Here is a 22,094-nt window from a genome sequence, read left to right on the forward strand (position 1 = left end):
ACCTCTCTGCTCTTCACTTGGCTTGGCCCAGTCGAGACTCTTACTCCACTGCTCCAAAGTCCAACCTTTCTGCTCTTCACTTGGCTTGGCCCAGTCGAGGTTGCAAAGGCGATCCGCTAGAGATTCCCCTGGCGATGGCTCCTGGACACGCTGCTTGGTCCAGTTTTGGTGGGATCTTCTGTCACGATCGTCGGGTACAGAGGACCAAGGCGCAGCGTGGAAGGTGAACATATTTTATTAATCTGAATGATAACACGAACAAAAACGATAACGTGACGTCCAAAGGTGCAAACCACAAACCTATACAGGAACAAGATCCCACAAACACTGTGGGAAAACTGGCTGCTTAAGTATGGTTCCCAATCAGAGACAACAAGCAACAGCTGATACACGTTGCCTCTGATTGAGAACCACACTGGCCAACATAGAAATACTAAACTAGAATGAAAAACAAATGAAAACTCACACCCTGGCTCAACATACTAGAGTCCCCAGAGCCAGGGCGTGACAGGTATTTAGGGATGCTCAAATATGGAGTGGTTTTAAAAAGGAGAAGTAAACAGCTGATGACTTGCTCAGTGGTGCATCCTCGACCCTAGAAACCCTGCCAATATGACAGACACAAGCAGTCTTGCCAGCAGGGGGAAACTATAGGGGTCTGTGTTTTATTTTGTGGGGGAAATGGAGCCTCTTTCTGGCTGAGACCATCAACACAGATGGAGAGAGAGAAAGAGAGGGATAGAAAGAGGGAGGGGGGGGGGACCTCCCTGTTATCTTGGCCCATTCTCCTGGCAAGGCCTCCTTCCTGCAGCATTACAATAATGACGACTTAGTTATCGCTCCCTTACTGGGCACTGAGAGAAACATATATTGGACTGTACCTCTCACTCTCTCACACTCTCACACACTCTGGGTGTCCTCTTTAACAGTGCTTGTGTTGAACAGTGTTAGAATTACACACTCTGTGTCTCGCTGTAATACTGTGTACTTAGGGTTCCATTCAAGGACAACATGAAAATGGCAGTACTGCCTAAGTTGTGTTTAGCAGCAGACTGAGCTAGAGGAGGTCTATGATGTTATGGTGTTGAAGTGTTTTAACTGCTCACTTATGGAGCAAAGATCCTCCCCCAAGGTGGAAAACTATCTGACCAAGACAAGCTCTCCAGAAACAGGATTTAACTGGGTAAATAAGCTGGTAGAATGTATTAACAAATTAAACTGAATGAAGATCGAGGTGAATGTCTATTCGTTTGAAAGATTGCTATTTGCGCTCCATCTTTCTCCAGAGTGGAATGGTTACTGTAAAATGGTGGATCATACTGTTTATAGCACTTTCCTGACCTTTAATTGAATCCCTCTCTCCATCTCTCTCCAGAGCCTAATGGCTACCGTAGCATGATGGGTCAGACAGTGAACAGTTCCCAGCTAGCCCAGGACTACACCCTGCTGAGAACGCTACTGCAGTCTGTACGCTACTACAACCGAGCACACCTCTTCGGCCCGAACGCTGGACGACCACGCAAAAACGCCATTCTGCTGCTTGATGGGTGAGTCGCCTCACTGACACCATTGTCAATATATGGCCACACTACAAACGTCCTGAACTATGGAATGGGGCTATCTTTTAGAAATTTGATTTAAGCAACACACACACACACACTCACACAGGCCCAGTGTTTATGTAGAAGCCTACAGTCTGATGGTCCCAGGCCCTGGTCTAGTTAAATAGGCTGTCAGCTGTATAGAGTGTCAGTGGATTGATAAGGTGGCCGAGCGATGTCCCACCTGTCCCCTCCTCTCTCTTCTCTCCTCTCTGTTCTCTCCTCTCTCTCACAGACCAGATAATCTTTGTCGAGTCCTCTTATATACATTTCCACCCCTCTATCTTAGACACACCATTGGGACTTGCCAAAAGTAGTGGATTTGTTAGGTTAAATGTTGGATTTGTTATATGTTAAATGGTAGATTTGTTTCCACTCCACAAAGATGGATTTGGCAGAGCAGCATTTTTTTGCATAGCTCTAGGATGCTTATGTACACTGAACCAAAATAGTAAAGTGTTGGTCCCATGTTTCATGAGCTGAAATAAAAGATCCAAGTAATCTTCCATACGCACAAAAAGCTTATTTCTCTCATATTTTGTTTACAACTTTGTTTACATCCCTGTTAGTGAGCATTTCCCCTTTGCCAAGATAATCCATCCACCTGACAGGTGTGGCATATCAAGAAGCTGATTAAACAGCATGATCATTACACAGGTGCACCTTGTGCCTGGGACAATAAAAGGCCATTCTAAAATGTGCAGTTTTGTGACACAACGCCACAGATGTCTCAAGTTTTGAGGGAGCATGCAATTGGCATGCTGACTGCAGGAATGTTCACGAGAGCTGTTGCCAGAGAATTGCATATACATTTCTCTACCATAAGCCGCCTCCAACATCGTTTTAGAGAATTTGGCAGTACGTCCAACCATCCTCACAACCGCAGACCATATGTATGGCGTCGTGTGGGTGAGTGGTTTGCTGATGTCAACATTGTGAACAGAGTGCCCCATGGTGGCGGTGGGGTTATGGTATTGGCAGGCATAAACTACAGACAATGACCACAATTGCATTTTATCGATGGCAATTTCGATGCACAGAGATACCGTGACAAGATCCTGAGGACCATTGTCGTGCCATTCATCCACCTCCATCACCTCATGTTTTAGCATGATAATGCACGGCCCTATATCACAAGGATCTGTACACAATTCCTGGAAGTTGAAAACGTCCCAGTTCTTCCATGGCCTGCATACTCACCAGACATGTCACCCATTGAGCATGTTTGGGATGCTCTGAATCAACGTGTATGACAGCGTGTTCCAGTTCCCGCCAATATCCAGCAACTTCGCACAGCCATTTAAGAGGAATGGGACAACGTTCCACAGACCGCAATCAACAGCCTGATCAACTCTATGCGAAGGAGATGTGTCGCACTGCATTAGGCAAATGGTGGTCACACCAGATACTGACTGGTTTTCTGATCCACGGCCCTACCTTTTTTTAAGGTATCTGTGACCAACAGATGCATATCTGTATTCCCAGTCATGACAAAGCCACAGATTAAAGGCTAATGAATTTATTTCAATTGACTTATTTCCTTATATGAACTGGAACTCAGTAAAATCTTAGAAATTGTTGCATGTTGCGTTGATATTTTTGTTTAGTATAATAAGGGCAGCTAAAAAAAGATCTGCTTGACGTCAATGTTTTGGCTAGAGCTTTTCTGTAGGTACACATCAACAGATATAACATTTATATTAGCAATACTCACTACAATAAAACTCTTACTTACTATAGCTGAGCTGATGATTTTGATTTAGAGAGTCTTGGAATACCATTTCACACATGTGTGAATTAGGAGGGAGATACTGTAGGAGGTCCTCCTTTCCCTTCTCCTTTACCCGGGTCTTTCCCCTGGTTTTACTTTGTCTCACGGTCACAGCCTCTGTCTCAGGCGTGCGTGTGTGTGTGTCTACCACAGTTGTCTGCTTAAAAACAAAGGCTAAATGGACGGAGATAACATCAGTGTCATTTAAAAGATGTAACCAAGACTAAACATCTTTAACTGGTGAGAGTGCCTTTCTGACAAGCTGTTTAGATTGAAGAATCTGGACAGGTCAGAAAGCCCCAAATAAGGAGAGTTTCAGGTTGAGACTACCCGGTCCTCATGTCTTGTTTCTCACGTGTCTCTTTGGCTCAAACAGTTAGAAATACACACACACAAACATTGACAACCTTGTCAAGAGGCCGAGATATGAGACTAATCAAAAGTCCTTGTTTTATACAAGAAATCTGCTAGTATCTCAGTAGTGTTTTAAAGTGAATCAGCTGATGAACATCGTGTTTTTATACCCAGGTTCATGAAGAACGCTGGTTCGGTTGTGGAAGCTGTAACGTGGCAACAGTAGGTATTTTACCCCTTTTTCTATCCTATATCTGCATACCTGTATCACTTAGCTTCATACACACATTCCCTATATAATAATAATAATAATACAAATAATAATAATAATAATAATAATAATAATAATAATAATAATAATAATAATAATAACAATAGACAAGTTCTCATTCATAAAACCTCTTAAAGTTTGTCAAGTAGAATACAAATTATTTCCAGTCAAACTGTTTCCAGGGAGAAATGTTTTGATGGCTTAAAAAAAAAATACAAGCAATAGTGAGAACCAGCTGCTGAAAGAACGGCATGGTTTTGGTTTGGTCTTTTCCTCACACTGTCTCTCCTCTGCTTTCCTGCCCATTCTGTCTTGTGGTGTCGTTCTTGAAGTGACTGAGCGGCTAAAGACATGTCTGCCTGTTGTTGTGGTTTGTAATGGTCATTGTTTACAGGCAGGCTGTGGTTGACATTCTGAGAGAGAAAAAAAATGGCATCGCTGTCAGAATGAAGTGCAATAGTCTGCAGTAGTTTCAAAATAAGGGAATATCACTGTTTCGTGCCAAGGTATTCACATATTTGTCTCATTAACACACACGCGCACACAAGCACGCACACAAACACGTACAAACGCACACGCAGACACACACACCACACTGCTAGAGCAGGGCCTTGTTAAGGCCAAGGTCAGGCTAATTAAGGGATTGGGAAGAGGAAGGTTTAGCACAACACCACCCACACTGGTAAAGTCAAACCATATGCTTACACACACACACACACACACACGTCCTGCCAATTACCCTCTTTACACTACAGGACTAGGTTCCATGCCAGCCAGACTGCGTGACAGATAGGCTGACCTCTATAAACCAACTTTTAAGCAATAAAAGCTCTGAAAAGGTGCCACTTTGAACAACAGCGAAATACGCTTGCGTGATGACTAACCTTGCCTAAGACCTGAAGACATGTTACGTGAATGATCCGGTCTTGTGTTTTTCTATAGAGAGAAAGTTGCACCAATCCATCCAGCAGTCCTTCCTATAGATGGTACATATTAGATTTGTGTTGAACAACTTGGTTTATTTATACAGTTTACATAATCGAGTGATTTGGCATGTAACAGCATGTTACATGTTAGGAACACAAAACACGTGTTACACATGTTAAAGTGTATCTGTGACCAGACAGTTCACCATGCCTGTAGTCTCCCTCGGTCTGGCTCTGTGGGGAGCTCAGGTAAGAAGGTTAGGGATGATTAGTGTAGCACTAATTGTTCACACCTCTTACACACAGACATGTATGTAAACACATGCAAACACACACACACACACGTATATCAGATATACCTTCCCAAGCTTACGCTAACTTACACCTCCCTACAGTACATATTTTTGATGTTCTCTTTCTCCAGTACTTCCAGAACTTCCCCTGTCACTTCCCTACTGTTGACTTCATCCTCATAGTGTGGTTTTGTTCTCTTTCGATTATTTGTTTCGATATCTCACGAGGGTGATTCCCCAGAATCTCAGAAACTCAAAGAACCAACCACACACACACACGTCTGTCGGAGACAGACAGGTCGATCCGCGAATGAGGTGAGCACCTCCCCTCATCATAAAGAGACACTCGTTCACCCTCTGATCAATCTCACCTCTCTTCCTCACAAAGAGTACTTCTCTAAGCTCTCCTCAGCATGACTTGATCTGTTTTCCTGTTCAACTGTTCGCAGGTGTGCTGCGAGGTAATGCCGCCGAGCACAGGTTTTTCTGCTCTCGTCTTCTGTGTTGGGTGACTTTACCAGGGAAAAAAAGTTTTTGCTTCGGGTAACAATTTGTTTTACTCATTTTCTTCCCTTTGTCTCCTGTTGTAGCTAGCGTCATATGGCTTGGCTAGCTTAGCTGCAAGGCTTAGTTAAACTGGCTAGCTCGCCGCAAGACTACTCCACAGACCCAGTCTTCATGAGCCAACGTCTTGGATGGCTACCGCGAGGACCTTCACCCACATTTCCAGGGCTTGGCCCCCGGAGTAGGCGATGAGGACGATGGCAAGGGCACGACCTACCTCCAGGAGGAGGTAGAGGACGAGGAAGCACAACCGTTACCTCTAGGCCTTCTTCTGCCCTAAGCAGGGCATCGATGGTGGATGGCAGATATTCGCTCATCGATGTCTGCAAACAGGCAGCGGCCAGACTCAGCATTGAGTGAACCAAACCCATTGGGGGTGGCAGCACAGAGGGACTGGTACGAGCGGAGGAAACTCCCCTCTCGCACCATCTCAGGCAAGCAATTCCTCTCTGCTATCCCAGTTTGCGTGGAGGAAGCCAAACACAATTAGGACAAACCCTTGACTGGCAATAATCCAAACCAGACGACTTTTTGTCAACATGAATGTCAAGGACATAAAGAAGCTGGGCCTCGGCAAGCCACTTGTGGGTGAGCCATCACTGGACAACCACCTCAACCCCAGTGCCTCGTCGCTGACAGGCACTTCTCTCCCTATTAAGACGGACCGCCTTTCTGCATCCATCTACCAAAAGGTCTTCGTATTTGCCACACATTCTGTACGGGTATTGAACATTATGTCCCTACTGCTGGCTTACCAGGTCGATTTGATGCTAGAGATGCATAATCTCCTAGCTATCGGCAAGCCTAAAACAGACCTTTGGGATGAGATCTGTGTCTTATTTCACAGCACTTTTGTGCCGCTGGAAAGCGTGGAGATGAAATATCTCTCATTTAAGACAGCCGAGATAGCAGTTTGATAGACCTTAACAGTCTCTCCTTTAAGACAGCTTTACTGGTCGCCCTTACGTCCGCAAAGTGAATCAGTTAGCTGCATGCAATGTCAGTTCAACATTCGCTCCCCCCCCAGCGGTTCCACAGTTTGTATCCAGTACACGCATTGTGCATATACTTGGATAGAACGAAAGCTTTGCACAAGAGAGACCAACTTTTTATGTCCTTTGTGAGAGGCCCCTCTCTCATCAACGGTTATCACGGATTGTGGAAGCTATTATATTGGCCTATAATAGCAAGGGGTTACAGCCTCCGGAAGGCCTGAGGGCTTTTATGAAGTTCTACCGGCTAGACGTCACTGCACATTCTTTGGTACATACTGTCCTCAGTGTCGGGGCCTCTGAGGGTTGATACGTTGAGACTACCTGGCTACGGAGAGCATGCTGCAATACGGGAGTTGGCCATATCCCTCATGTGAGATATCGAAACTAATAACTGAAAGAGAATTTAAGGTTATTTGCGTAGCCTCAGTTCTCTGATATTATGAGTGAGATGTCTCACCGCATTCAAATAAAATAAAATACAAGTTTATTGGTCGTGTACACAGTTTAGCAGATGTTATAGCGGGTGCAGTGATAATGCTTATGTTACCAGCTCCTAACAATGCAGTAAAATGTCAAACAAGTACACAAACAATAATAAAAATCAAGAAATCTTGAAATGGCGGAAAGAATCCAACTAACAACCCAAATAGCACTACAATATTCCCTACTCGCAAGAGCTTGAGGAAGTTCGGCATGATCGAGAATGATCAGAGGGCGGGTGAGTGGTGGCTCTTTATGATGAGGGGAGGGGCTCACCTTATTCGCCACTCGACTTGTCTGTTTCCGACAGACGTGTGTGATTGGTTCTTCAAGCTTCTGAGATTCTGGTGAATCCCCCTCATGTGAGATATCTCACTCATAATATCAGAGAACCGGGGGTTACGCAAGTAACCTTACGTTTTGGCTTAGCGGGAGTATTGCTCCATGAATAGAGACATAGAGACCATGTAGTCAGAAGACTGAACACTCAGCAAGGGGACTGAGGTTATTTACAGCTACAGTATATGGAGAAAGCAGAGAAAATAGAGAGAGCAGTGGGAGGAAAGAAAGAGCAAAGACTGCAGGAGGGTAACAGAGATTTGTGTTGCTCTCCACACTTTAGTCACTGTCCCGCCGGACTCGTAAATCCTGAGGGCCCATTCCCCTGGAGGGCCACATGTTATTCAGTGGTGGAGCTTAGACCCTCACAAACACACACACACACACAAACACACACACACACACACACACACACACACACACACACACACACACACGACCGCACCCTTTGTCTCTTGTCTCCCTTTCTCTCTCTCTCCTTCTTTCTCTCTCTCACCTTCTTTCTCTCTCTCTCTCCTTCTTTCTCTCTCTCTCTCTTTCTTTCTCTCTCCCTCTCTCCTTCTTTCTCTCTCTCACTTGCCTCCTTTTCTCTCTCTCTGTTCCCTCCCTGCCTTCCTCCGATTCTTGTCACTTTCAATTCAATTCAATTTAAGGGCTTTATTGGCATGGGAAACATGCAGTACCAGTCAAAAGTTTGGACACACCTACTCATTCAAGGGATTTTCTTAATTTTTTAAAAGTGTTTACATTGTAGAATAATAGTGAAGACATCAAAACTATGAAATAACACATATGGAATCATGTAGTAACCAGAAAAGTGTTAAACAATTCTTCAAATAGCCACCCTTTGCCTTGATGACAGCTTTGCACACTCTTGGCATTCTCTCAAACAGCTTCACCTGGAATGCTTTTCCAACAGTCTTGAAGGAGTTCCCACATATGCTGAGCACTTGTTGGCTGCTTTTCCTTCACTATGCTGTCTGACGCATCCCAAACCATCTAAATTGGGTTGAGGTCGGGGGATTGTGGAGGCCAGGTAATCTGATTCAGAACTCCATCCCTCTCCTTCTTGGTAAAATAACCCTTACACAGCCTGGAGGTGTGTTGGGTCATTGTCCTGTTGAAAAACAAATGATAGTCCCACTAAGCCCAAACCAGATGGGATGACGTATCGCTGCAGAATGCTGTGGTAGCCATGCTGGTTAAGTGTGCCTTGAATTCTAAATATATCACAGACAGTGTCACCAGCAAAACACCCCAACACCATAACACCTCCTCCTCCACGCTTTACGGTGGGAACTACACATGCGGAGATCATCCGTTCACCCACACCGCATTTCACAAAGACACAGCGGTTTGAACCAAAAATCTCCAATTTGGACTCCAGAACAAAGGACAAATTTCCATCGGTCTAATGTCCATTGCTCATGTTTCTTTGCCCAAGCAGGTCTCTTCTTCTTATTGGTGTCCTTTAGTAGTGGTTTCTTTGCAGCAATTCGACCATGAAGGCCTGATTTACACAGTCCCCTCTGAACAGTTGATGTTGAGATGTGTCTGTTACTTGAACTCTGTGAAGTATTTATTTGAGCTGCAATTTCTGAGGCTGGTAACTCTAATGAACTTATCCTCTGCAGCAGAGGTAACTCTGGGTCTTCCATTCCTGTGGCGGTCCTCATGAGAGCCAGTTTCATCATAGCGCTTGATGGTTTTTGCGACTGCACTTGAAGAAACTTTAAAAGTTCTTGAAATGTTCCGCATTGACTGACCTTCATGTCTTAAAGTAATGATGGACTGTCGTTTCTCTTTGCTTATTTGAGCTGTTCTTGCCATAATATGGACTTGGTCTTTTACCAAATAGGGCTATCTTCTGTATACCCCCCCACACACACACACACACACACACACCTTGTCACAACACAACTGATTGGCTCAAACGCATTAAGAAGGAAATAAATTCCACAAATTAACTTTTAAGAAGGCACACCTGTTAATTTAAATGCATTCCAGTTGACTGCCTCATGAAGCTGGTTGAGAGAATGCCAAGAGTGTGCAAAGATGTCATCAAGGCAAAGGGTGGCTTTTTGAAGAATCTCAAATATAAAATATATTTTGATTTGTTTAACACTTTTTTGGTTACTACATTATGTGTTCTTTCATAGTTTTGATGTCTTCACTATTATTCTACAATGTAAAACATTGTAAAAATTAAGAAAAACCCTTGAGTGAGTAGGTGTGTCCAAACCTTTGACTGGTAGTGTATGTTTACATTGCTAAAGCTGTGACGAGGTGTGAAAGAAGGAGTCAGGCGCAGGAGGTAAAATACCGAAGTCCAGAGTTTAATCCGTTTGCATAAATCAAACGCCCCAAGCGTCAAACAAAACTGTACAAGGGAAAACATCCACCTTGGCAATAACACAGTGAAATGTAGCTCAACCGAGCTACACGCTCTCACAACAATACAATCACTCACAAAGACAAGGGGAACATAGGGAACACTTATACACATACTAATTAGGGGAATGATCACCAGGTGTGTGTGATTGACAAGACATGACAAGTGGAGTGATGAGAATGGGATCAGCAGTAGCTAGTACTCCGGTGACGACGAACGCCGAAGCCTGCCCGAACCAGGAGGGGGGACAGCCTCGGCGGAAGTTGCCCCGAATAAACCTTTGGTAGTAGTTGGCAAAGCCAAGGAAGCGCTGCACCTCCTTTACCGTGGTTGGTCGGCCAATTACGCACGGCTGCAATGCGGTCTCCCTCCATCTCCACACCTGTGGTGGTAATGCGATATCCGAGGAAGGAGATTGACTGCTGGAAAAACTCACACTTCTCTGCCTTGGCATAAAGATCATTTTCCAGCAGTCGGACCAGTACTTTGCGAACCAGGGACACATCCTCAGCATGCGTAGCGGAATACACCAGGATGTCATCGATGTAGACCACCACACCGCAACCAAGCATGTCTCATTCACAAAGGACTGGAAAACGGATGGAGCATTCATCAAACCGTAGGGCATCACCAGGTATTCATAATGCCCTGAGGTTGTGCTGAATGCTGTTTTCCACTCATCCCCTTCCCAAATACGCACCAGGTTGTAGGCATTCCTGAGGTCTAATTTGGTGAAAAAATGGGCCCCATGCATTGACTCAATCACTGAAGGAATGAGGGGAAGAGGATAACTAAATCGTACCGTCACATTATTCAGTGGTCGATAATCAATGCACGGGCGTAAACCGCCATCTTTCTTCTTCACAAAGAAGGAACTCGAGGAGGCAGGTGAAGTGGAGGGACGTATATACCCCTGGCGCAGGGACTCAGTGACGTATTTTTCCATAGCCTCCGTTTCAGCCTGCGACAGGGGATACACATGACTCCTGGGAGGTACAGCGTCTACCCAAAGTTTTATCGCGCAATCCCCCTCCCGATGAGGTGGAAATTTAGTCGCTTGCATCTTGGAAAATGCGAGCGCCAGATCATGGTATTCGGGGGGAATGCGCACGGTGGGGGTACCGTCTGGACTTTCCACTGTGGTCGCACCAACGGAAACACCTAGACACCTACCCGGACACTCACGCGACCACCCCGTAAGAACCCTCTGCGGCCATGAGAAATTGGGGTTGTGAAGGGCTAACCACAGGATACCCTAGACTACAGGGTAAGCAGGAGACTCAATAATCATAAAGGTGATCTGCTCAACATGTGTCTCCTGCGTAATCATGGTGACTGGTACCGTAACCTCCTTAACCAACCCGGATCCTAATGGTCGACTATCTAGTGCTCTGATGGGGAGTGGAATGGTTAGGGGAACCAATGAAATGCCTTGACGGTGTGCAAATGCCCTGTCCATAAAATTCCCAGCTGCGCCTGAATCGACTAGAGCCTTACACTGGGAACCTACCAAGTGATCGGAAAAGGAGATAGATAAAGTACAGTGTGCCGCAAAGGGCTCTGAACACGTTTGGGTGTTCGTTACCTGGGGTGATGCGTGAGTACCCTACCTACCGCCTCCAGACCCAAAAGAACGTTGACTGCGACGTGAGGTGGATTGTCCCTTCGTGCCACCAGAGTGGCACTGTTGCTGTCCTCCTGCGCTCTCTCGACCGGCAGCTCACCCCAGCGCCATCTGCTCGGTGTCAGAGTCGTCCGGAGTGGGAACGGGTAGACCCCTACCAGGACGTCCTCTGGCTGCTAGCAGATTGTCCAGCCGGATGGCCATGTCCACCAATTGGGAGACCGATAGCATGGCATCCCGGCACGCTAGCTCCCGTCGGACGTCTAAGGTGGCACTGGAAATGGTCTATCAGGGCCCGCTCGTTCCACCCGGACCCCGCTGCCAGCGTCCGGAACGCAAGCGAGTAGTCCTGAGCGGTCCTCGTCCCCTGCCTCAGATTAACCAGTCGTTCGCCCGCCTCTCGACCCTCAGGCGGGTGATCAAAAACGGCCCGAAAGAGGCGAGCAAACTCCCCGTAGTTCTCCAACGTGGTACCTCCCTCGTTCCACACCGTGTTGGCCCACTCCAAGGCTCTCCCACAAAGGGAGGAAACGAGGACGGATACCTTCTCCCGCTCCCGGGGCTCCGGTCTGATGCTGGAGAAATACAACTCCAGTTGGAGTAGGAATCCCTTACATCGCGCTTCAGTCCCATCAAATGCCGGTGGCCGGGATATCTGGATCCCTCCAGGGGCTGGGGTGTAAGTGGCTGCATCCGGTTGACCAGCTGGTCTCGATAGATCGGATCCTCTCCTCTCCAGGCGTTCTACCACCTGAAGAACCCGATCCATTGCTTCCCCCAAGCTGGCCAACATCGAGGAATGCTCCTGGACCCTTGCCACAACTCCAGGCATGCGGTCTTCTCCTGCTGACTCCATATCAGATCAGGTGAGTGATTCTGTGACGAGGTGTGAAAGAAGGAGTCAGGTGCAGGAGGTAAAATACCGAAGTCCAGAGTTTAATCCGTTTGCATAAATCAAACGCCCCAAGTGTCAAACGAAACTGTACAAGGGAAAACATCCACCTTGGCAATAACATAGTGAAATGTAGCTCAACCGAGCTACATGCTCTCACAACAAAACAATCACTCACAAAGAAGGGGAACAGAGGGAACACTTATACACATACTAATTAGGGGAATGAGCACCAATTGTGTGTGATTGACAAGACATGACAAGTGGAGTGATGAGAATGGGATCGGCAGTAGCTAGTACTCCGGTGACGACGAACGCCGAAGCCTGCCCGAACCAGGAGGGGGGGCAGCCTCGGCGGAAGTCGTGACAAAAGCAAGTAAACATCTTAATACTTGTCTCAGACAAACTCTGGTATTTATCTACATCTCAACCATTCCACTACATAATCCCTGCTCTGCTCTACTGCTCTGAGACTGACAAGTCAGAGAGAGAACCATTGTAGAGGGGAGACAGAGGTGGGAGAGGAGAGAGAAGTAGAGAGAGACCATAGCGAGACAGCTAGAGAGGAAAGAGATCAACATTGAGCGAGAGAGAGAAGAGGCAGGAGTAGTACAGTATATAGATACTGCCAGAGTGAAAGAGAAGAAAAAGTGAGAGAGAGAGAGTGAGAGAGTGAGAGTGAGAGAGAGAGAGAGAAATAAAGAGAAAGCGACTGATGCGAGGAAAGGTGATTCATCATTGTCTGGGTAAAGAATGTAATTCCAAATAGAGGATACATTCTGTTCTCTACAGATGTGTTCACGCTTTCATTATTCCCATAGGTAGAGGAGAAGTCGGATCAGCAGACAGCTTCCCTACAAAACTACTGTGTACTATGTATTTTTGGCTGACAAAGTTGGTCATACATAAATTATATCATAACCCAGTTTGGTAAAGCTTTACCAGTTTTGGTAACCCTTGATGGTAAAGCATTTTATAGTTTTCTTACAATTAGGTCCCACTTTAAACAAACAATTTATAAAGGCTTGTATAGAATACATAAAGTCTTCATTAGCACAAAATAGATACTTCACAAATCACTTACTCTATTTACGGTGCATGGTAACACTTTACTTGAAGGGGGTATACATACAGTAAGGCATTCATAACTCCTTTATGAGTGCTGCAGTATCATTCATAACAAACTTTATAACATATTAATTCAAAATGAAATTCCCTTGAAATAGATATTTATTTACCCATTGTAGAGTGAAAATGTGTATTTCTACTGCCACAGTACCAACCCTCTAATACAGGGATGGGAAACTGACGGCCCTTTTGTAGGCCCGCAGGGCTGTTTCTTTTTTAACTTTCTTTTTTACTTACTGTTGACTGTTCGAATAGTAGAATACGCAAGGTGCAATTTAGTTATGCATCAGTAGTCTTTCCCTTGTTATGCCAGTCACTGAGAGTCACTTAATTAGCCCATGTCAGCTAAACATTTTAATCATGGCCGAATTACCAATCGGGGCCCCCCATTGATTTTGTAAGTCACTCTCACTCAGATATCATATTAAAAACGGCAAACATTTCTCTCCACCCAACGGCAAGATGTGTAGAATTGCAGGAAATTAGCTGTAAAACTGCTCATTTTCCCCCCGCCCCATGGCAAAATGTGTAGCAATATTTTCTTTGTGGCCCCCTTCAAAGTTGCCCATCCGTGCTGTAATATATCCGTGCCCATCCATGCTCTAATACACTATTCACGTAACAGGCTGGGAGCAGAACAGTTAGTGACTGTGTGCATAGAGTGTTTTGTATCCTCTCTCATGATCTTTCAATGCTGCAGGATGCCACTGGGTAAACAGCCCTTGCAATTATCAATATTATCTTAACCCTCCTATTATGTTCAAAAAGCCTATCCACAGTTGATGTTCTGTGTCAATTTGACCCAGTATCCATTAGTAAGTACAGAACATACAGTAAGAAGGTGGATCTGAAGCAAACAGAGTACCTGGCCTACAGTGAATCCTTGGCCTTGAGCACCAATCGTAAATGTCATGTTAGGCCTACAGCATGTTCTCTGCGAACTTAAGCCAAAAATATGTGTTCCTACAATAATACTTTGGGGGTTGGGTACTGTGGCTATGAAAATATAAATGTCTAAATAAATGTTTATATAAAGATCTATTTCTGTGTTACTGATGAAAATTGAAATGTAACTCCTTATAAATTATATTGAATAAATGTGTTACGAAGGTTTTTATAAATGGTAATGCAATACTCATGAAGGTGTTATGACTGGTTTCATAACGGTGTTGTGAATGGCTTTTGTATACTCCCTTTAAGTAAAGTGTTATCGGGTGCATTGCCAAATGTGACAAAACCCACTATGTCAATTCCCCAAAACAGGGTGACATAACGTTATTGATAATAGCCTAAACCTACCCAACCAGTCTGAATTCAATGGGAAACCCATACACCGTTGATGGAATTTATCAATTGTAAATAGTGATTGCTTTAGATCAGGTACTGCAAAAAATACTTTAATAATAATTAAAAGATCTACGAGATAAAGTGTGGAAAGGCGCAAGTCAGGGGATGGATATAAAACGATTTCAAAGGCTTTGTCTATCCCTCGGAACACAGTTAAAGCCATTATTAAGAAGTGGAAGGCGTATGGCAACACCCAGATCCTGCATAGATCAGGCCGTCCCTCCAAACTGGATGACCGGGCAAGGAGGAGACTGATCAGAGAGGCCACCAAGAAGCCAATTGTGACTTTGAAGGAGCTTCAGGCCTTTATGGCAAAGACTGGTCAATGTGTGCATGTGACCACAATATCACAAGCGCTCCACAAATCTAGCCTCTATGGGAGGGTGGCAAGAAGAAAAAAACACTCCTAAAAAAACATCAAGTCTCATTTGAGCTTTGCCAAAATGCACATTGTAGATTCGGAGGCCAAGTGGCAAATGTTGCTGTGGTCAGATGAGACCAAAATGTTACTTTTTGGCCTGAATGCAAAACGATATGTCTGGCGAAAACCCAATACATCTTTCCACCCAAAGAACACCATGCCTACAGTAAAGCACAGCGGTGGCAGCATCCTGTTGTGGGGGTGTTTCTCTTCAGCTGGGACTGGAGCACTTGTCAGGATAGAAGGGAAAATGGACAGTGCGATATACTGACAGATTCTTGAGGAGAACCTGCAGCCCTCTGCCAGGAAGTTGAAAATGGGAAGATGGTTCACATTTCAACATGACAATGACCCAAAGCACACCGCCAAAGCAACCATACAGTGGCTGAAGGACAAGAAGGTGAATTTCCTTGAGTGTCCTAGTCAGAGCCCCGACCTAAATCCCATCGAGAATCTATGGAATGACTTGAAGAGTGCAGTCCATGAGCGGTCACCATGCAATTTGACTGAGCTTGAACAATTCTGCAAGGAAGAATGGGCAAATATTGCACAGTCTAGGTGTGCAAAGTTAGTAGAGACGTATTCAAAGAGACCCATGGCTGTAATTCAAGCAAAAGGTGGTTCCATCAAGTATTAACTCAGGGGGGTGTTCACTTATCCAAATAGGGTATTTTACTGTTTTCATTTTAATTAATGTTCAGAGTTTTTTAGAAAAATGTTCTCCTCTTGGATATTGTGGGTTACTGTGTGTAAATAAAGACAGAAAAAGTCTGATTTTATGTGTTTTCATTTCAGGCTGTAAGGAAACAAAAGGTGAACATTTTGAAAGGGGTTGGTGACTTTCTATACCCACTGTATACTGTATACTGTAGTGTTGGAGAGCCAGTATGGAACAATAATAATAATAATATGCCATTTAGCAGACGCTTTTATCCAAAGCGACTTTCTTCCCTCTGGTCTTAAGATCAAATCCCAATGTCCTACATAGGGTGCCATCTTTCGGATGGGATGTTAAACAGGTGTCCTGACTCTGTGGTCACTAAAAATCCCATGGCACTTATTGTAAGAGTAGGGGTGTTAACCCCGATGTCCTGGCTAAATTCCCAACCTGTCCCCATTTCCGTCATGGCCACCGAATCATCCCCCTCATTCCTAATTGGCATATATCACTCCTCACCTCGCCACCTGATAGCTGATGTGTGGTGAGCACAAATGGTTGCCGTGCATCACCCAAATGGGTGCTACATATTGGTGGTGGATGAGGTGAATTTCCCATACCTTACAGTGCTTTGAGCACCTTAAAAGGCGCTATTAAAAATGCAATCAATATATATATATATATATATATATATATATATATATATATATATATATATTACTAACGTTTACAAATGTAAATGTATGTTAATATTAAATAATGATTATTAATTGGTGAACAAACTATTTCTAAATGGTTTATTACTGGACTGTATTATAAAGCGTTTGCAAGAGTTTCAGTTTGTGTGTACCATAGACGCAGCCTTTTTTCTCATGAGAATTATACTCTGTTTAAGTGTAACGTGTAGTGAGAGCATTTGGCATGCAATCAGGCGTTTGGCGTCAGATAACCAGATTATAACCAGTTAAAGATTTTAGTGTTAAAAAAACAACAACACTGAGAGTTTTAAATCAACACTGAAAGTGTTGAGTCTGTGGACCTGTATAGACACCGGAACAGTGTTAAATTAACACACTGCTTAGTGTAAAGCTATATTCAAAGATTTCCCAGAGTGCCTTGCCTTTCGAGCAAATTGTAGCGTTACCACCCATGATTGATGTGTATGAATATCATGCCAGTCTTAGGGTAAAACTAGGCCCTCAAAAAATGCCCTTATGAAATACGTATGATATTGTGCTAAATAAATTATTTTATTTTTTATGATAACATATTCGCTTAGTCCATAGGACCGAAAATGGATGAATGTAACAACCATTTCTAGTTACTAACAAATTCAGTCATGGGTGGTAATTCTATAATTTACTCGAAAGGCAAGGCACTCTGGAAAGGCTTTACACTAAGTAGTGTGTTAATTTAACACTGTTCCGGTGTCTATATGGGTCCACAGACTCAACACTTCCAGTGTTGATTTAGTTTTTTTTTAACACTGGATAATTTGCTGTGTCCATTTATCAGAAGTTGCTTGTATTCTGTTCTGAAGTGTCTGTGTGTGTTGTTGTTCTGTCTGTAGCTACTACATGGATGGCAGAGTGACCAAAGTAGAGGACTTTCTGAAGACGCGCCTGCTGGACACCCTGACCGAACAGATCACTAAAGTACTCAAGGTGAGAGAAAGGGAAGTGTTGACACAAGGTCTCAGGCAAGGTAATTCATTATGTAAGTATGCTTCACCAAATCACCTCCGTTAAATGTGCCTCTTCCCATCCCCCACTGCCCCCCTGCCTTGTCCCTCCATAGTCCTACCTCTGTAAGGACACAGTTCCCAGTTCAGTTTTATGGATCTCAACTCTCAGCTCTAGAACAGTAACTTCCCTCAGTGAGAAAGAAAGGCCATAAGAACCTGTCTGTCTGTCTGTCGTGCTCACAATTAAGTCATAATTGCTACTAACACTATTTCCAATCTATAGTTACAGTCTCTGAGTTGGTAGAAAATACCCAATTCTTCTCTATTGTAAAAGAGAAGACCCCCCCAAAGCACATTAAAACAATCAAAGAACAATGTGTTCCGCCCTATTGTGTGTGCGTGCGTTCGTGTGTGCGAGCGTGTATGCAAGCGTGTTTGTGCTGTACATGCTTGTGCGTGCTTGTGTCCCCCCATTTGCTGCCAGTAGTAATGGTTTGCAGCCATGCTAGGAGAGAGATTCTCTGGAAGCTGTTTAGAGCAGAGAGAACAGGTCATCGGGACAGAGAACCATTTAACAGGGTACGTCTCAGATCATGAATTTCCCTAATGGTCCTTCAAGTGATTCAGAATTAATACAAGACGCTGCTGTAGCTGTCTCTGGACCAGCTAGATCGGACTAAAGTTTGAGGAGATCGGCTATCCAACAGAGTTCATCTCAGTCCAGATGTTCTATCAATCTGTTCACGTTTTTGTTCTCTAAATTAGACGTGCTAACTTCGTTGCTGTCACTGAACAAACGAGATTCTCATTCCTCCTTTTAATAATAATAATTAGGTGGGTGCATATATTTGCAAGAGTGTATTAACACGCATGTGTGAATTGGAAATGTATTTGTTGCTTTAGTGGGCAGTAATATATTTGACGTGTATATACAGTGCGGGAAAAAAGTATTTGGTCAGCCACCAATTGTGCAAGTTCTCCCACTTAAAAAGATGAGAGAGGCCTGTAATTTTCATCATAGGTACACGTCAACTATGACTGACAAAATGAGAAAAAAAATCCAGAAAATCACATTGTAGGATTTTTAATGAATTTATTTGCAAACTATGGTGGAAAATAAGTATTTGGTCAATAACAAAAGTTTCTCAATACTTTGTTATATACCCTTTGTTGGCAATGACACAGGTCAAACGTTTTCTGTAAGTCTTCACAAGGTTTTCACACACTGTTGCTGGTATTTTGGCCCATTCCTCCATGCAGATCTCCTCTAGAGCAGTGATATTTTGGGGCTGTCGCTGGGCAACACGGACTTTCAACTCCCCTCCAAAGATTTTCTATGGGGTTGAGATCTGGAGACTGGCTAGGCCACTCCAGGACCTTGAAATGCTTCTTACGAAGCCACTCCTTCGTTGCCCGGGCGGTGTGTTTGGGATCATTGTCATGCTGAAAGACCCAGCCACGTTTCATCTTCAATGCCCTTGCTGATGGAAGGAGGTTTTCACTCAAAATCTCACGATACATGGCCCCATTCATTCTTTCCTTTACACGGATCAGTCGTCCTGGTCCCTTTGCAGAAAAACAGCCCCAAAGCATGATGCTTCCACCCCCATGCTTCACAGTAGGTATGGTGTTCTTTGGATGCAACTCAGCATTCTTTGTCCTCCAAACACGACTGAGTTGAGTTTTTACCAAAAAGTTCTATTTTGGTTTCATCTGACCATATGACATTCTCCCAATCCTCTTCTGGATCATCCAAATGCACTCTAGCAAACTTCAGACGGGCCTGGACATGTACTGGCTTAAGCAGGGGGACACGTCTGGCACTGCAGGATTTGAGTCCCTGGCGGCGTAGTGTGTTACTGATGGTAGGCTTTGTTGCTTTGGTCCCAGCTCTCTGCAGGTCATTCACTAGGTCCCCCCGTGTGGTTCTGGGATTTTTGCTCACCATTCTTGTGATCATTTTGACCCCACGGGGTGAGATCTTGCGTGGAGCCCCAGATCGAGGGAGATTATCAGTGGTCTTGTATGTCTTCCATTTCCTAATAATTGCTCCCACAGTTGATTTCTTCAAACCAAGCTGCTTACCTATTGCAGATTCAGTCTTCCCAGCCTGGTGCTGGTCTACAATTTTGTTTCTGGTGTCCTTTGACAGCTGTTTGGTCTTGGCCATAGTGGAGTTTGGAGTGTGACTGTTTGAGGTTGTGGACAGGTGTCTTTTATACTGATAACAAGTTCAAACAGGTGCCATTAATACAGGTAACGAGTGGAGTACAGAGGAGCCTCTTAAAGAAGAAGTTACAGGTCTGTGAGAGCCAGAAATCTTGCTTGTTTGTAGGTGACCAAATACTTATTTTCCACCATAATTTGCTAATAAATTCATAAAAAATCCTACAATGGGATTTTCTGGAAAAAAAATCTCAATTTGTCTGTCATAGTTGACGTGTACCTATGATGAAAATTACAGGCCTCTCTCATCTTTTTAAGTGGGAGAACTTGCACAATTGGTGGCTGACTAAATACTTTTTTTCCCCACTGTACAGTAAATATGATATTATAAATAACTCACCTGTGACTAGTAATAAGACTAAGCAATTAGCCTATTAAAATGTTTATCTGACTCCATAAAGATGATTTAGCAATATGCAAGAACACTATAGTTGAGTTACAGTAATAGGTCATCAAGAAATGTCTGAGGATAGAATTCTTAATACAAGTGTATTTCATTACTTTGTAAAATTGTTACGTTCCCCAGCAAGTTAAATAAAGGTTAAATAAAAATAAAATAAAAGCAAGAAAACCAAAAATGTCGCTTAAACAGAAGAGGGAACTAACAAATAGTCACTGACCAACAACCAAAACGAAACAGGTGGAGTTTTAGGAGGGGTTCTGAAAGACACTCATGGGGGTGTCCACTGAAAGTTGACTAGCAACAAAAACTAGAACCTAAAAGACACCCACCATGAGCACCCACTAAATTTGCCAGAGAAGAGACAAACAAAAGAAAAACCCAGACCAAACTTAAAGACAGGAAGTAAACCAAAAGGGTGGAGCAAAACAAAATCAGAGAAATCAGATAAAGGATTGTTTGTCTAAAAATCTAAATAGGGAGCGCCAACTAAAGGTGTTAACCATCCGCATCTATCAAGACAACGGAAGCACTGGGCCAGCCAATCTTAGATAGCACCTGAGTCAGCACAGGTAAAACACCTTCCCTCTAACGAGACGGCAACCAGCACAGGTGTAACACATACTGACTAATGAGGTGACACCAATCGGTGCGTCCTACGTGCTAATGAGCTATACGTGCTAAAGTGCAACCTCAAAACATAAATGGAAAAACCAAAGCCTGTAACACTTTCCCCCTTAAGACAACAAATATATCCTATATTTTTGTTGGACAAGTTTGCTCACCACCAACAGAAAACAACTTCCATTTCACAACATGATCAACTTAAATGCATTGCTACGTATGCGTTGCCTTCTCCAATGTAAACATGGCATTTACTGGCTGTCAACAATTAAATATAAGACACAACACACATTTTATTTTCCTTTTAAATATATACTGTATATATTTATATGTTTTTACAATCTTTTTATTATTTGTTAAATCTTTTTTTCTTTTTCTTTCTATAGTTGCCTAAAACTCACAAGTTTTAGAAAAACTTATGTACACTTCTATAACTCTCATTGTCACGCCCTGACTCAGGGGATGCTTTAATGTTGAGTCAGGGTGTGTATATTCCTTGTTGTGCTTTTTCTATGTTGTATTCTAGTATGTATAGATCTATGTTGGCCGGTGTGGTTCCCAATCAGAGGCAGCTGTCGCTAGTTGTCTCTGATTGGGGATCATACTTAGGCAGCCTATTGGCACTGTGTAGTTGTGGGATCTTGTTCCTTGTAAGGTATGTTGTGTGTTCTACCTTGGACTTCACGTTTCGTTTTGGTTTGTTATTTTGTCGTGGGTTTATAAGTTAATAAACATGTACGTATATCACGCTGTGCCTTGGTCTGACCCGTCATTCAACGAACGTGACACTCATCCCCTTGGAACGAGCCCAACCAAAACAATACTCATCTCCAAAACAGCAAAACGTGCACTCAAAAGAAACTGTGAGCCAGGGCAACACACTGGCTAAACGCAAAACACAAAACTTATTGACTGCCCACCCTTGAAAGACAATAAGCGACCAAATTGTCCTTACCACAGACATGTCTGATTTCAAGGGGAAACTCCTGCAATATAAGACTCCAGCGAAGGAGTCGGCGATTCGTGGAGCTCGTCTTTTACAGGAAAATTAGAGTTATGATCGGTATAGACCACCAGAGGTGCTGAAGAGCCAGTACCAAAGCG

The 22,094-nt window shown here is 43.8% G+C and overlaps 1 protein-coding gene across 1 annotated transcript in view; it reads left to right on the top strand.

Moving 5' to 3' along the window:
* The window catches only part of LOC121567838 (inactive heparanase-2), a 144,777-nt gene that overhangs the window by 84,897 nt on the left and 37,786 nt on the right, over positions 1 to 22,094 (top strand). The window contains exons 5-7 of the mRNA XM_041878200.2: positions 1,376 to 1,547; positions 3,901 to 3,948; positions 17,627 to 17,720. Of these exons, the coding sequence (XP_041734134.1) occupies positions 1,376 to 1,547; positions 3,901 to 3,948; positions 17,627 to 17,720 (314 nt within the window). The remainder of the gene's footprint in view (positions 1 to 1,375; positions 1,548 to 3,900; positions 3,949 to 17,626; positions 17,721 to 22,094) is intronic.

Source organism: Coregonus clupeaformis, chromosome 1 (assembly GCF_020615455.1).
Source record: "Coregonus clupeaformis isolate EN_2021a chromosome 1, ASM2061545v1, whole genome shotgun sequence".
In the NCBI taxonomy this organism is placed as follows: Eukaryota; Metazoa; Chordata; class Actinopteri; order Salmoniformes; family Salmonidae; genus Coregonus; species Coregonus clupeaformis.